The sequence below is a fragment of the Calliopsis andreniformis genome, chromosome 6 (genome assembly GCF_051401765.1).
Source record: "Calliopsis andreniformis isolate RMS-2024a chromosome 6, iyCalAndr_principal, whole genome shotgun sequence".
Classification (NCBI taxonomy): Eukaryota; Metazoa; Arthropoda; class Insecta; order Hymenoptera; family Andrenidae; genus Calliopsis; species Calliopsis andreniformis.
Genome location: NC_135067.1, coordinates 13,051,581 through 13,064,413, shown reverse-complemented (window position 1 = coordinate 13,064,413; position 12,833 = coordinate 13,051,581). Strand labels below are relative to the sequence as shown.

Genomic DNA, 12,833 nt, shown 5'->3' with positions numbered 1-12,833 from the left:
CTTCCATTCATGTCTTTGGCTTGTTAATTTAAGATTTTTGTAAAGGGAGATCGATGGAACTTTGTTTCCATCTATCTCCCTGTGGGTCTCCAGCACAGCAACCTCCTCGTGGTGAGACCTGGGACGGCTCTGTCCGTGCTAATGGCTGTGCATCTTGTATTAGATGTAAGGGTCCTTAGGTAGGGGTGTATAACAATTTTTTCGTTCTCTTGAACGTCTATGGTTTCTTTATTATTCTTGGGAAGACTCCCTTAATGAATTATGTATTTCTTTTGACTTGTGGTTCTGCTCTTTTTCTTGGAGAGGCACTTTCATTCATTTACCTATTGTTGATTTCATCACTAATAATATTTATCATCACATGAAGATCATTCATCGAACGAAGACATCGTATCCCCCGAGGGATTTCAATTCCATTTCATGTTTTTAACATTTCAGGGTTTAGATGAACATCGAAGAAGTATTCAACCAAATGCCAACCTCGTTCCATTCTGTTTTCTGTCTAAATTCAGAGTACGGATTGTTCTGTCAATCCTTTCTCATTTCTGTGATTACCATATGGGTCTCCAGCACAGCAACCTCCTTGTGGTGAGACCCGGGCCGGTTCTGTCCGGGCCAATGGCTGTGCCAACGTTGGGGTATTCTTGGGGAGGCTCCCCCAATCATTGATATATTCCTCTAGAAACTCTTCCTTCGCTGATTCTCTCTTTACTCTTAACTTGAACATTCAAGAACGAAGACGTCGCATCCGCCGAGGGATTCAACGCTACTAGTTTATAAGTCGCAATCGCGTAGAATATTTTTAAGACCCTACTTCTAAGTTTGCATTGTAAAGTCATTGTAACACTGCCAAGTTGTCATTTCTTAGCTCTCTTTGCTCGGTTACTTCCTCCTCACCTTCTGTGAGGAGGTTATCTGCTTCTCTTAGTAGAAGCAAATGTCCAACTGTGGAATCGGCGGTCGATGGAGCTTGCTCTTCTTCCCTTGGGGGTTTGTACTAGCGAGAGACGATGTGGACACCGAATGGTGTGTGGTATGACACACTTGCAGGTGGAAACCCCACAGTTCAATCAGGCAACTGATTGTGCTGTGAGGTGCCAGTCGCCTTCTCCTAGTACCCGTCTTCAAGGTGGAAGAACTCGCACCACCGATTGTCTATTTCATGGTTGCCTTTCGCGGTAGACTTTAAATATTCCCAATCTTTTCTCAATGATTACTTGGCTCTACTCTAGTTTAAGGTCCAAGCTAAAGATATGGATGGAATTTGATTTCCATCCATGTCTTTGGTTTACTAGTTCAAACCATAGACTTTAAGATTATAACTTAAGATTTTATCCTTAAGACTACGGAAGATAGCTCATCCGCCGAGGGATTCAGCACCTTTGGTTCGTAAAGTTCTGTCTTTACTCTTTATTGTTCGTGTGAATGAAGACGTCGCATCCGCCGAGGGATTCCCCGCTTCTAGTATATAAGTCGCAGTCGCTTAGAATATTTTTAAGACCCTACTTCTAAGTTTCCATTGTAAAGTCATTGTAACACTGCCAAGTTGTCATATCTTAGCTCTCTTTGCTCGGTCACTTCCTCCTCACCTTCTGTGAGGAGGTTATCTGCTTCTCTTAGTAGAAGCAAATGTCCAACTGTGGAATCGGCGGTCGATGGAGCTTGTTCTTCTTCCCTTGGGGGTTTGTACTAGCGAGAGACGATGTGGACACCGAATGGTGTGTGGTATGACACACTTGCAGGTGGAAACCCCACAGTTCAATCAGGCAACTGATTGTGCTGTGAGGTGCCAGTCGCCTTCTCCTAGTACCCGTCTTCAAGGTGGAAGGACTCGCACCACCGATTGTCTATTTCATGGTTGCCTTACGCGGTAGACTTTAACTATCCCCAATCTTTTCTCAATGATTACTTGGCACATCTCTACTATAAGAACCAAGCTAAAGGTGTGGATGGAACTTGACTTCCATTTATGCCTTTGGCGTATTAGTTTAAGGTTTTTGTAAAGGGAGATCGATGGAACTTTGATTTCATCTATCTCCCTATGGGTCTCCACTCGCAGCAACCTCCACGTGGTGAGACCTGGGCAATCGGTTCTGTCCGAGCTAATAGCTGCGAATTGTCGATAGATATAAAATAATAGGTATAAATATAAAGACACTTCACAGCAAAAGTAAAGGTTTACTAATTGTGGTCCTAAAACTTATCGATCGTTGAGCTGATATAACACATTTAGAAACCGGTTGTTTGATGGTAATGGGGCTTTAGAGCCCCGAAAGTATGGGACAGATGAATGTATTGCTTGTTCAGTCTATTCTCTAAACTCGTACGTGGTCGAATGTGAATTTACAAACTTTACCGCCTTTTATGGTTTGATTTATGTGATTCGTAAAGTCACCACTAGTGTACGTAGAGGGCGCGAGAAATCAATGTTTCGGAAGTCGGTATTGCAGATCATATAACACAAAATCCCATATGATGTTAGGTCTACTTTATATCTCGTCGAGGATCAAAATAAATAAGTGGCGTTAGTTCCGCGTCATACATGACATGTGCCTTGAGAAACTTGTTGCAACTGTTTTGTTCTAAACTGAAATTACTATTACAAGAATATGTTCATTAGCCTAAACTGCTGTTAAATAGATTTTAAATTAACATTATACATAATTTCATACTTAAGAATGACTAAATCGGTTCTTGTTGTTTGCTTATTAAGTTTACTCATTAGCAAAGGTACAATAATAATTTCATACAGGGTGTGGTTGATTTATAATCCACTATTCATTTTACTGTAACATTCATTATATTTTTAGGAGAAAGCTTATATTGTTACAGATGTAACAGTAATCATCCTGGGTGTGGCACACCTTTAAATTGGTTGTGGTATTGGGGAGAGACTTGTCCAGAATATGATGATAAATGTGTTAAAATTATTGAAAGGAAAGGAGGTAAAAATTTTGTAATAACTTATGCAACTGTATCAAATATTATAGCAATACATAGAATATGCCCTAGTAACTTATACTATAATTTATTGTGTAACTATCTCTTTCAGCTGAAACTATTATAACACGAGAATGTTTAAGTTCAGTACGTAGCTTTAGAACAGACATTCCAGCTGATCGATATGAAGGGTGCAGACCTGCTGCTAAAGATGTTCGATTGGGACATTATGTAAATAACACTATTCCTCAGTTGGATATACACAGAGATTATTATGATGAAGTAACATGGTGTTTCTGTTACTTTGACCATAGATGCAATAGTGGTACTACTATTGCTCTCTCAACAATATTATTATTTATAAGTATTGCAATACAGCAATTTGCTGTTTAAATGTTCACAAAATGTCATTTTACCATTTTTAAGATTTTTACATTCTTAATTTACTCAAATGCAATGTTTAATTAATATAAGGTGAAAACATTGAATCAAATTCAGTTTAATTGATTCAGTATTTGCATATACATAAAACAATGAAATTTGAATTTAATTTTTTTATTGCACTATTGCTCATAACATTTGCTATACTTGTATATAATGTAAATAAAAATGACATGCCAGAAAACACAAAATAGATATAGAAAATTAATTGTTACATATTTCTGGATTTGATCAAAAATGTTCTAATAATGTAATACTTCTATAGTAATAATACTCATGTACAGCAAATAATGTTTCAGAGATTTTATTGAAAAAATTGAAATGGTAAAATGAACAAGTCAGAACTACTTTTAGTAATGCAATGTTTATCTGTAGTGTTCATTCCGTCCAAAAGATCTATTCACAAGTGTCTAAATATTTTATTTTTATACACGAAAATAGCATTATTTACTCTAATATATATAGTGTATTGTTTATAGTAGCTTTTTTAAACAATTGGCATATGAGTTGCTGATATTTTAAACATATCGAACTGCCGTCCATTATTGAAATGATAAAAAAGTATATAATATTGTATAAGTATTAAATAAAATGCAAGTTACAACTAATTCTAATAAAAATTTTATTAAAAGTATTGATGTAGTTGATTTTCTTTATTTATATTCTAATCACTTGGATCATAAATCATGAACTTAAACAATTTTAAACTACTATCTCAATTATTAACTATAGCTATGACATGACATCAATAGTGACTGAGTAAAGAACTTTTTGATTGTATATTGAGAAATGTTAATGATTTATGATTTACTGGGAAGGATGATTGAAGTAGAGATGGTTATAAAAAGAACTATTTTTTATTACAAAAATTTGTATGACAAATTAATAATCAGTTATTAAACTGACTCACTCATCAGTACAATCAAATGTATTGTTTCATGACATACATCTTCAAACCTAAAGATTACATTTTTACTTATCTAAAATATGATTTGTAAGAACAATGAAAATTGAAATGCAAATGAAATTTTTAACACCTTTGAGTTAAATGAAAATAAATAATTTTTTAAAGGAATCATACACATGTGAAATGAAATGGAAAAATACTGGAAAAAAAACTTGAATACAGTCTTCTTAAGCAGCTTTAACAGTCTGTTCTTGCTGTGCTCTCTGAGGTGGATTCTTCTGTGCTGTATTCTGATCTTTCTGCTTCTCCACTGCGCTGGTATCTTCTCTTATAGCAGGCTTTCCTGTAGTTTGAATTTGAATAATTCTTTCATTCTTTTGTTTTGATTCAGGTTCCTTCCTTGGTGCCGTAATAGTCAAAACTCCATCAGAAGACAGGCTCGATTTGAGTTCATCAATGTTACATTGCTCAGGTACAAGATATTTCCGTACAAATTGTCTGGAGATAAAGCCATGCTCATCCTGTCGCTCTTCATGTTTACCTTCCACAATTACATTCTTTCCAACGACTTTAACTGTCACCTCTTCTGGAGTAAACTGTTGAACATCCAACGTTACTTGGAACTTGTTCTTATCGGCTTGAACTGTAGATATTCCAGTGGACTTGCGCTCCAAGCTTCTTTCGTAGGGCTGATACCTTTGGAGACCACGACGTCGAGGTCTCAGCACTAGGATTTCTGAGTCGTAAGGGGCCAAAGCTGAAGTGGGCAAGTCTTCAGGGCTTAAAGGCAATCCAAAATGTTGATCAAAGAGACGATGAGGTCTCTCCAAATCTTCCCACCAGCTTGAGAATAACATTGGTAACAGAGACATTTTGCTGCTCTTCTCTTTAACTCTTGGCGTCAAAATATAGTTATTGAAAGCTTTGATAATTCGCTTTCTTGCTTCAAACGTTTGATATTGTCCGTTTGGAACTTAAATTGTCAGATAATGCACTATTTCAGTAGGCAAAATTGAAATGCGCAAAACTTGCACTGGCGTACGTTAACGTCATAGAATGCACTCGATCTGTTGGTAATGGCTGCCACACGCGAATATATATTTGCTACGTCTCGACAGCGTAGTGGGGGCAATATTAATCGAGAAATTTCCGGAAGTCTCGATTTCCAGAAAAATTAAGAAGAGAATATAGACATTCTAATAAACATAATAACTAGAAATGAATGATGTTTAATTGAAATTTTAAATATATATAAACGATTATAAAAAATGCTACCGTAATTCGTTCCGGTAATAAAATGGTTGAAACGCGCGAATGTACGAAAACATGTCTGAACAAGATATGCAATTTCGAATATTCGTGTACTTTATATGTATATTAAATCATTACGAAATATCAGTTAATTTGGTATACGACTCTTAAAGTATAGAAAAAAATCGTTGGCTTCGAATGATAAACGCGCCATTTTTGTACCCCGAAAGTGTCCAAAAAGTATTTGCATAAATAATTACTTTTAAGACAAAGTTTCACTTAATTATTTGCACAAATTGAACATCGTAACTTAATTGTTCAACTAATTGATAATTTATTATAAATCTGGCCATTTTATCTTAAAATTAACAATAATTTTACATACCAAAAGCAAGCGTGACGAATGCCCCTCCATTGCGCACTCACTTAACAAAATTCAATTCCAGTGTTTCAGTAACTCAATTTACGGAATTCCAACGTTCCGTCATATTCATAAAAGTACTAACAGAAATATTGAATCAATAGTCAAATTTAAGTTTGAATTATATTATATGATAAATGATAAAGTATATGTGTGTAATAGAAATAAATGAAAAATTGATCAATACTATAAAGAACATATTATAATTAACACAATTATAAATGACTTCGAAGCTTTAAATAACTTTAAATCAAATTAAGTGAAACAGTACTTTTCGCGCAGAAAAGTTATCTGGATGGAATTTACTGGAACTTCTCATTAACGACGATTTTGGTTGAAATTTTAAACAATTGAGTTCATAATATATTGACATTCAAGAATTTCGGACTTTTTCAAATAGTACAAATGTAATCTATGTATAGTATTCAATTTTAGTACTACAATTAAATTTAACTAGTCATACAGATATTATTAAGAAATACTAGAATTTTTATAAATCAAGCTACCATAATCCCATGACCCATAGCAATAACGTATCGAACAATGATAAATTCTCAACACAATTTAAAAATTACATGGAACAAAAAAATGAAACAATTACATAGAACAAAATCAAGATATATACCTTAAGCAAAATAAAATCATACAGACATGAACACAGTTTCGTTTAAATACACCGTGTTTATTTTTCTCCATTACCTACATAAGTAAAAGGTTAGGCAAAGGGTTGGCTTCTGTAGGTCGTACAAACCCCATAAAAACATTACATACGTATGTACATATCCCCGTATAATTCGCCGCTCACTCAATATCCGCTCGAATCTCGAAGCTTCGGGATACGTCGAGGCCTGCGCAAACGCGTCTATAAAAACAGCGACGAGCGAGTTAGCTCTCAGTATTCATTTAGCAACCGAACAGTGAACATCGCAGACAGAAGCGAATCTTCACCGCATTCATACTAGTCGAAATATCGTGATATACTCTTGGTATATTTATCAAGTTAAACAATCGTAAAAATGTCTCTGGTACCATTGCTGTTCTCCGACTGGTGGGAAGACTTGGATCGCCCACACCGACTTCTGGACCAAAACTTCGGATTGGGCTTGTACCCTGATCAATTGCTGTCGCCAAGCCGGCTGGAGCTCTACCTGCAACCACGAAGAAAGACGTACCACAGACCATGGGCTGAATTGCTGCGCTCACCCGAAGGAGGCTCTTCCACCGTGCAGGCAGACAAAGATAAGTTCCAGGTGGTGCTCGATGTTCAGCAATTCGAGCCCAGCGAGATCGACGTTAAAGTCGTCGACAGATACGTCACCGTCACGGCGAAGCACGAGGAGAAACGTGACGAACATGGCTGGATTTCACGGCAGTTCGTCAGGAAATACCTGATCCCGCAGCAGTGCGATATCGAGCAGGTCGCATCGAAGCTGTCCTCTGATGGTGTACTCACCATTACCGCACCGAGGAAGGACCAACCGAAGCTGGAGAACGAGAGGGTAATCAAGATCGAGCACACCGGCAAACCGGCGATTCAGCAAAACAAACCGGCGAAGCAGCAGCAGCAACAGCAGAAGCAGACCGAGGAGAAGAAGAAAGAGGAGAAGTAAAGACAACGTTTCGCCATTAAACGTTGCTGTCGATTATATTCGATACATATTCCTATTCACTATTAATCATTGTACCATCGTTACTTATGATTATGATTCCTATCGTAGCATTTTTTCTTATGAGGTACAACACATCAGAGTTTAGAGTTTAGGAACGTTGTATTTATAAATCAGATTATATTATATTTTCGTTTCATTCACCGTTCATTTTTATACAGTTGTGAATATACGTAAAATCATATGTATGATCACTATCTGCCAGTATGTAAGACTTATTTTTTTTATGCAATTAATAAATTTATAAGTAATTAAAATATCTTCTGTGAATTTTATCCGTCCTATCCTCATCCAAAAGTATTTGTCTTGTTCATAAAATAAATACATTTAATTTAGTTTTCATTTTCTGAAGACGTGTATAATAAAATACTTAGAGAGATAACGTTATTTGAAGGTACTTTTAGTTGCTATAGAGACACAGCATTATTTATCAGTTTGCATTTTATCATGGGGTCTATACTTTCGTAGCTTTCCAAAATTTTATTCCTGATAAAAGTAAAGTAGTCGTACTTACAATTAGTAGTAATTTCTGCGTTCGAATTCTGTATTATTTTTAATGATAAATGAAATTTTGAGAGTTAGTGATTTAAATTTTGTCATATATCATTTATTATACTATAGAATCATATTTACGGTTTTCATTAATGTATGGTATAGTATTTATAGGATATTACACTGGAGTTTTCTTCACGTATTTAGTATTTGCAGCATTGAATCGCAATTTTTTTTTATGCGTGAAATCGTAAAATTGCTTATGCCTGTGGATCCTAATCTACAATTATCTATAATTTTGATGTTGATCATTTCCAAGAAATACAATATAGATTACAATCAATTGCATTATTTCGCTGCAAATGTTGGATTATCACGCAGAGTACTTTCAAGGTTTCTCCGCACTTACATAGAACATATCCTATTTGATCTGTAAAATTTACATATATTTTTACAAACTTTACTACAATTTTGTAGATATCTAATAAGATATTTAATATATAATTCGAATAAATGATAATTTTTATTGATATTACGTAACATACAATACATCATCCTGTATTTGATCCATGTAATAATTCATATAAACAAAAATAAATATACATATCTAAACCTCATGCATTTTTTGGCTCAAAAAAGTTCGTATAAACTTCCTATACTGTGAATTTCTATTTGAATATATTGTTTATCAGAAGATTACATAGTAAAACTGATCATTTTTTACGAACGTAACACGCAGTAGGTCGCAGGAAAGCCGGTTATGTTCCTAACCTTACTACACATGATGTACATACGTTACTACAAAGAGACAATAAAACGAGTACAATAAAAAGTTCCAACATTAAATAAAGGGAAGGTTTTTTAAAAAATATTCTTTGATGATATTACGTTTCAGAACAAAGTCTTATTTTATTCAGAAAACTTTTGTTGTACAAAGTTTCTTTATAAAACTACATCACCTACATACAATGCTTAAATATATATCTACATAGTTTAAGGAACATAGCATTAGAATAATGAGAACGATAAAAATACTAAACACGCGTACGAAATATACAAAAGAACACTTCAATTTGTTTCTACTGGCTTTGTTTCAATCTCTGAGGTTCGTCCTCTGCCGGTTTACCAGTACGTTCGATTTTAATAGTTTTTTCGTGTTTGGTTTCGATAGCTTCTGGTCGCCTTGGTGATGTTATCGTCAAAATGCCATCCGAGGACATAGTACTCGTCGTTTTCTCAGGATCGCATTGTTCTGGTACTAAATATTTTCTAATAAAATGTCTCGAAATACTACCGTGATCATCTTGCTTTTCCTCGTGTTTGCCTGCAAAAATAATTATAATTTGTTAACGAAATATTAAAATAGGGATATTTAAAACACGTAATGATTTCTATAACGTCACAAAAAAGAATTATAGTTGCACATTGATTCTGTTTATTATTTTCTATTAAAAAGATATAATTACCTTCGACAACAATGTAGTTATCCGCCACTTTTACGTTTACTTCTTCCGGTTTGAACTGTTGTACGTCGAGCACCACGTGAAACTTGTCTTTGTCATCTTTCACCATAGACCATCCACTTTCTTCCTCTTCCTTCATCCATTCCATCAAAGGTCTATAATAACTGTATGGACACTGTCTAAATGGTGATCTTTCAAAGATTGATGATGGGAATAATTGATCTGGTCGCAACGCTCTGCCGAAACGTTGATCGAACAACCGATGCGGATGATCTAATGTCTCCCACCAATGAGAGAACAATTTTGGAACTATTGACATTCTCGATCTCATTTTTAATGTTTTGGTTTTTTTTCTTCAACAGTCGTTTAAAAAATCTTTCGTTGTTAACGACGCAATAACGACGTATACTCGAGGCTTGTCTGCTTCCTACTGACGCGCGCGCTTGCGTTGGGGTTCTATATATACCCATGGAAACTTAGCCGCGCCGAAAGAGTGACAATCGAGAATTTTCACGAAAATTCTAGAATTGTCTTTGATTTTCTCGAATAACATTGTTTTCTATTATGCTAATCATATAATAAGGAAGAAAATTGTAACTGTTATGTAAAATTCTGTACGTTTGATTTATATTGATTTATATGGAAAATACTTTGAGGACATATTGGTTCAGTTATGCATGTATACATTGTAATTTATAGGAGACAAGCAAAATTTAAACACAATTATAAATACATCACAGAAAATAGGATTTTCTCTCAATTCTGGAAACAAAATTGATTATTACCTTGCAAACAGTTTTAAGTGTATTGCGTCTACTTCATTGCTAGTCAAGAATCGATAATATTGCATCAGACAGACGTTAAAATTGTTACTAGCATTTAGTTTCACTAAATAAAGTATCGAGCTATATTTATTGTATGTAAAAATAATAATATTCCTTGAATGATTGAATCAATATCTATCTGTATGTGTATCTATACATTATTATAAAGTCTGAGTAATTTTATTCAGAGATTAAGCTATCTATATTATGTTAAATACTAAACACGAAGTGGTTTAGTTTATCTACATTATATATTTTCCAAATTCCTAAGACGGTATTACTATAAATTTATTTATAATATTCCAGTCATTTTATATTCAACTTCTAGTGTTATTAATGATAGAGTTTATCTGGAAGTTGTAATAAAATCGTTATTCGTTTATAATACTACGTTTCTTTTGGCATTTACTATGCTTCATTTAGATATAAACACTTTTTGTTTATTCTAATCATTTTTATTGTATTTTGTAGATTGAAACGTTGAAAATACGTTGATGCTGAACTACGAGATGTATTGACGTGGCTGCGCGTAGCGAAGACACTGACCTCTCACACTATTACACGACGATTGCGCATACTTTCTTAAAGACGAGACTGGTTTAATCTTCAACGGTTGTCCGTTATCCCGAAAAAGAACCTTGACATTCAACTTGTCCTACAATTTAGATCATCATTTAAGCCACTTAATTTGTAAATACACAAACATGAATACAATTTACTGTTGTATATTTTTAGCTGCAAGAAGCACAACTTACTGTACCTCAGTTAGCTGTCTAATAAGATAAAGAAATATATTAACATTATATCTATTTAATTAAATATATTTTTCCATTCTTATGGGCATAGATTTATAGAAATAAGACTTCTGCAAAATATTAGAATTATAAAAATAGTTTATTAGTAGCAATATTAAAGTTTTAATTTTTGAAGAGGGAAATAATATTTCTCCAACGTTTATCGTTTTAAAGTTAATTTCCGTTTATACGTACGTTTTTGAATAATTCGAAGAATTTCTGTTTTCTGCCGTCTGTCTGCAGTAGAATAGGAACGTGTGCGTCAGATTAGACGAATCCGTTAAGAATAAAAATTGTGCACCTCTTTCTCTCTTTCTTTTCTTCTTGTTTTGCTGTACCAAAAAGGTGGTGACTGATTTCTCTCCTCTACTGGCCACGAGCCGAAATTGCGTGCGTTATGTTCGTCACGTAGGCTCAAAATCAATACAGAAGAAAATTGCTTGCTTGTAGCAAAGAAATTCGCATAATTGAACTTAAATGCACCAAATGCCTGACATTATTCTACCAACTATAAAATTTAATTTTAAAGTTAATTTTACGGAGCATTCTGACTTTTAATGCACGATCTGAATGTCAAATCCCTAATTTAATCAGTTTCAGAATGACAAAAATATAAGAATTCGTGATTCATTGAAAAATCAGAAACAGGTAGTTAATGCGAACAACGATGAATAAGTACGTGGATATGCAGCTAAAAACACCGATTACTCAAGAATATAGTAAAAAAAGGAACCGATGCGATTACAAACGTCTGTCACTTGCTGTGATCCTGAATTTCGGGTTGTAGTCTATTTAGTTACGTCACAATACCGACGATCCTACGGTCTGGAACAGAGGTTGTGGCAAGGTTACGACGCATTTCGGCGTTAGTCGATATATTTCTTCAAGGCTCATTCTCGGGACGATGTCGTATCTGCGACGTAGTAGCAGCGTGTATGGAGGTATGTTTACGAAAAGAGAGATGAGAAACGAATGCAAGTCGTACAATTTGAAGGATTGTTTTAGATATTCAAATACGAATATGCATTCATCCAAAAACAGATTTATTAAATGTTATTTACACTATCTTTAATAAATACTGTAGGTCGTTTGATATTACGGAGTTCAAGTTTTTTTTAACATAGTTGCGAAAAGAGTGAATATTTTTGTCAAAAAGTAGATTATGTATCGAAGAGTACATATTAAAATATTTTTTACTCAAATGCGCGATTACACAAATGTATTTATATATTATATTAATAATTTATTAATTAAAAGTTTTAGTTACTGTTGAAATTTTTAAGACAGGTGTAATACAAATGTCTGTAAAAACAATAAAAAGTACAGATGTGTATCAAATGTTTATGTGTAAGGCATAGGATTGATTTTATTACACAGCATGTGTTATATCAACTTGTTTTTTATTATGAAGCACACCTCCCGATATCTGTCACCTCGTTTTAAGTAACCTAAGATAAGCTCCATATTTACCACGTCTATCAGCACAGAAATATATTCGCAGATGGTATACGAAGAAAATAACTTATCATGCATTTGGTGCCATAGTAAAAGGTATAGACATAATAAGGGAAATTTTTATTTTATTTTAATGTCATTAAAGTATTAATTATCTTAATAATTAATTAAATTATGT

The 12,833-nt window shown here is 34.1% G+C and overlaps 2 protein-coding genes and 2 pseudogenes across 2 annotated transcripts; 2 read left to right on the top strand and 2 right to left on the bottom strand.

Annotated features, from left to right (window-relative positions):
* The first annotated feature begins 2,562 nt into the window (after positions 1-2,562).
* Crim (QVR superfamily protein crim) lies at positions 2,563-3,945 on the top strand. Its single transcript, XM_076380675.1, has 3 exons — positions 2,563-2,730; positions 2,811-2,945; positions 3,053-3,945. Exons 1-3 carry the CDS (start codon positions 2,679-2,681, stop codon positions 3,331-3,333), a joined length of 468 nt encoding a protein of 155 aa, XP_076236790.1. The 5' UTR covers positions 2,563-2,678; the 3' UTR covers positions 3,334-3,945.
* A 274-nt stretch (positions 3,946-4,219) lies between these two features.
* LOC143180729 (protein lethal(2)essential for life pseudogene) lies at positions 4,220-5,352 on the bottom strand (annotated as a pseudogene).
* A 1,502-nt stretch (positions 5,353-6,854) lies between these two features.
* LOC143180732 (protein lethal(2)essential for life pseudogene) lies at positions 6,855-7,884 on the top strand (annotated as a pseudogene).
* A 1,119-nt stretch (positions 7,885-9,003) lies between these two features.
* LOC143180734 (protein lethal(2)essential for life-like) lies at positions 9,004-10,022 on the bottom strand. Its single transcript, XM_076380673.1, has 2 exons — positions 9,586-10,022; positions 9,004-9,443 (listed from the first exon to the last, which is right to left on the bottom strand). Exons 1-2 carry the CDS (start codon positions 9,911-9,913, stop codon positions 9,199-9,201), a joined length of 573 nt encoding a protein of 190 aa, XP_076236788.1. The 5' UTR covers positions 9,914-10,022; the 3' UTR covers positions 9,004-9,198.
* Between the last annotated feature and the right edge of the window lie 2,811 nt (positions 10,023-12,833).

Excerpts from the sequence above, each read along its gene's own strand:
- Crim (XM_076380675.1), top strand. The coding sequence starts at position 2,679 with ATGACTAAATCGGTTCTTGTTGTTTGCTTATTAAGTTTACTCATTAGC. Across the intron at positions 2,731-2,810 it reads AAGTTTACTCATTAGCAAAG|GAGAAAGCTTATATTGTTAC; the intron begins GTACAATAATAA and ends TTATATTTTTAG. Across the intron at positions 2,946-3,052 it reads AATTATTGAAAGGAAAGGAG|CTGAAACTATTATAACACGA; the intron begins GTAAAAATTTTG and ends TATCTCTTTCAG.
- LOC143180734 (XM_076380673.1), bottom strand. The coding sequence starts at position 9,913 with ATGAGATCGAGAATGTCAATAGTTCCAAAATTGTTCTCTCATTGGTGG. Across the intron at positions 9,444-9,585 it reads TAACTACATTGTTGTCGAAG|GCAAACACGAGGAAAAGCAA; the intron begins GTAATTATATCT and ends TTATTTTTGCAG.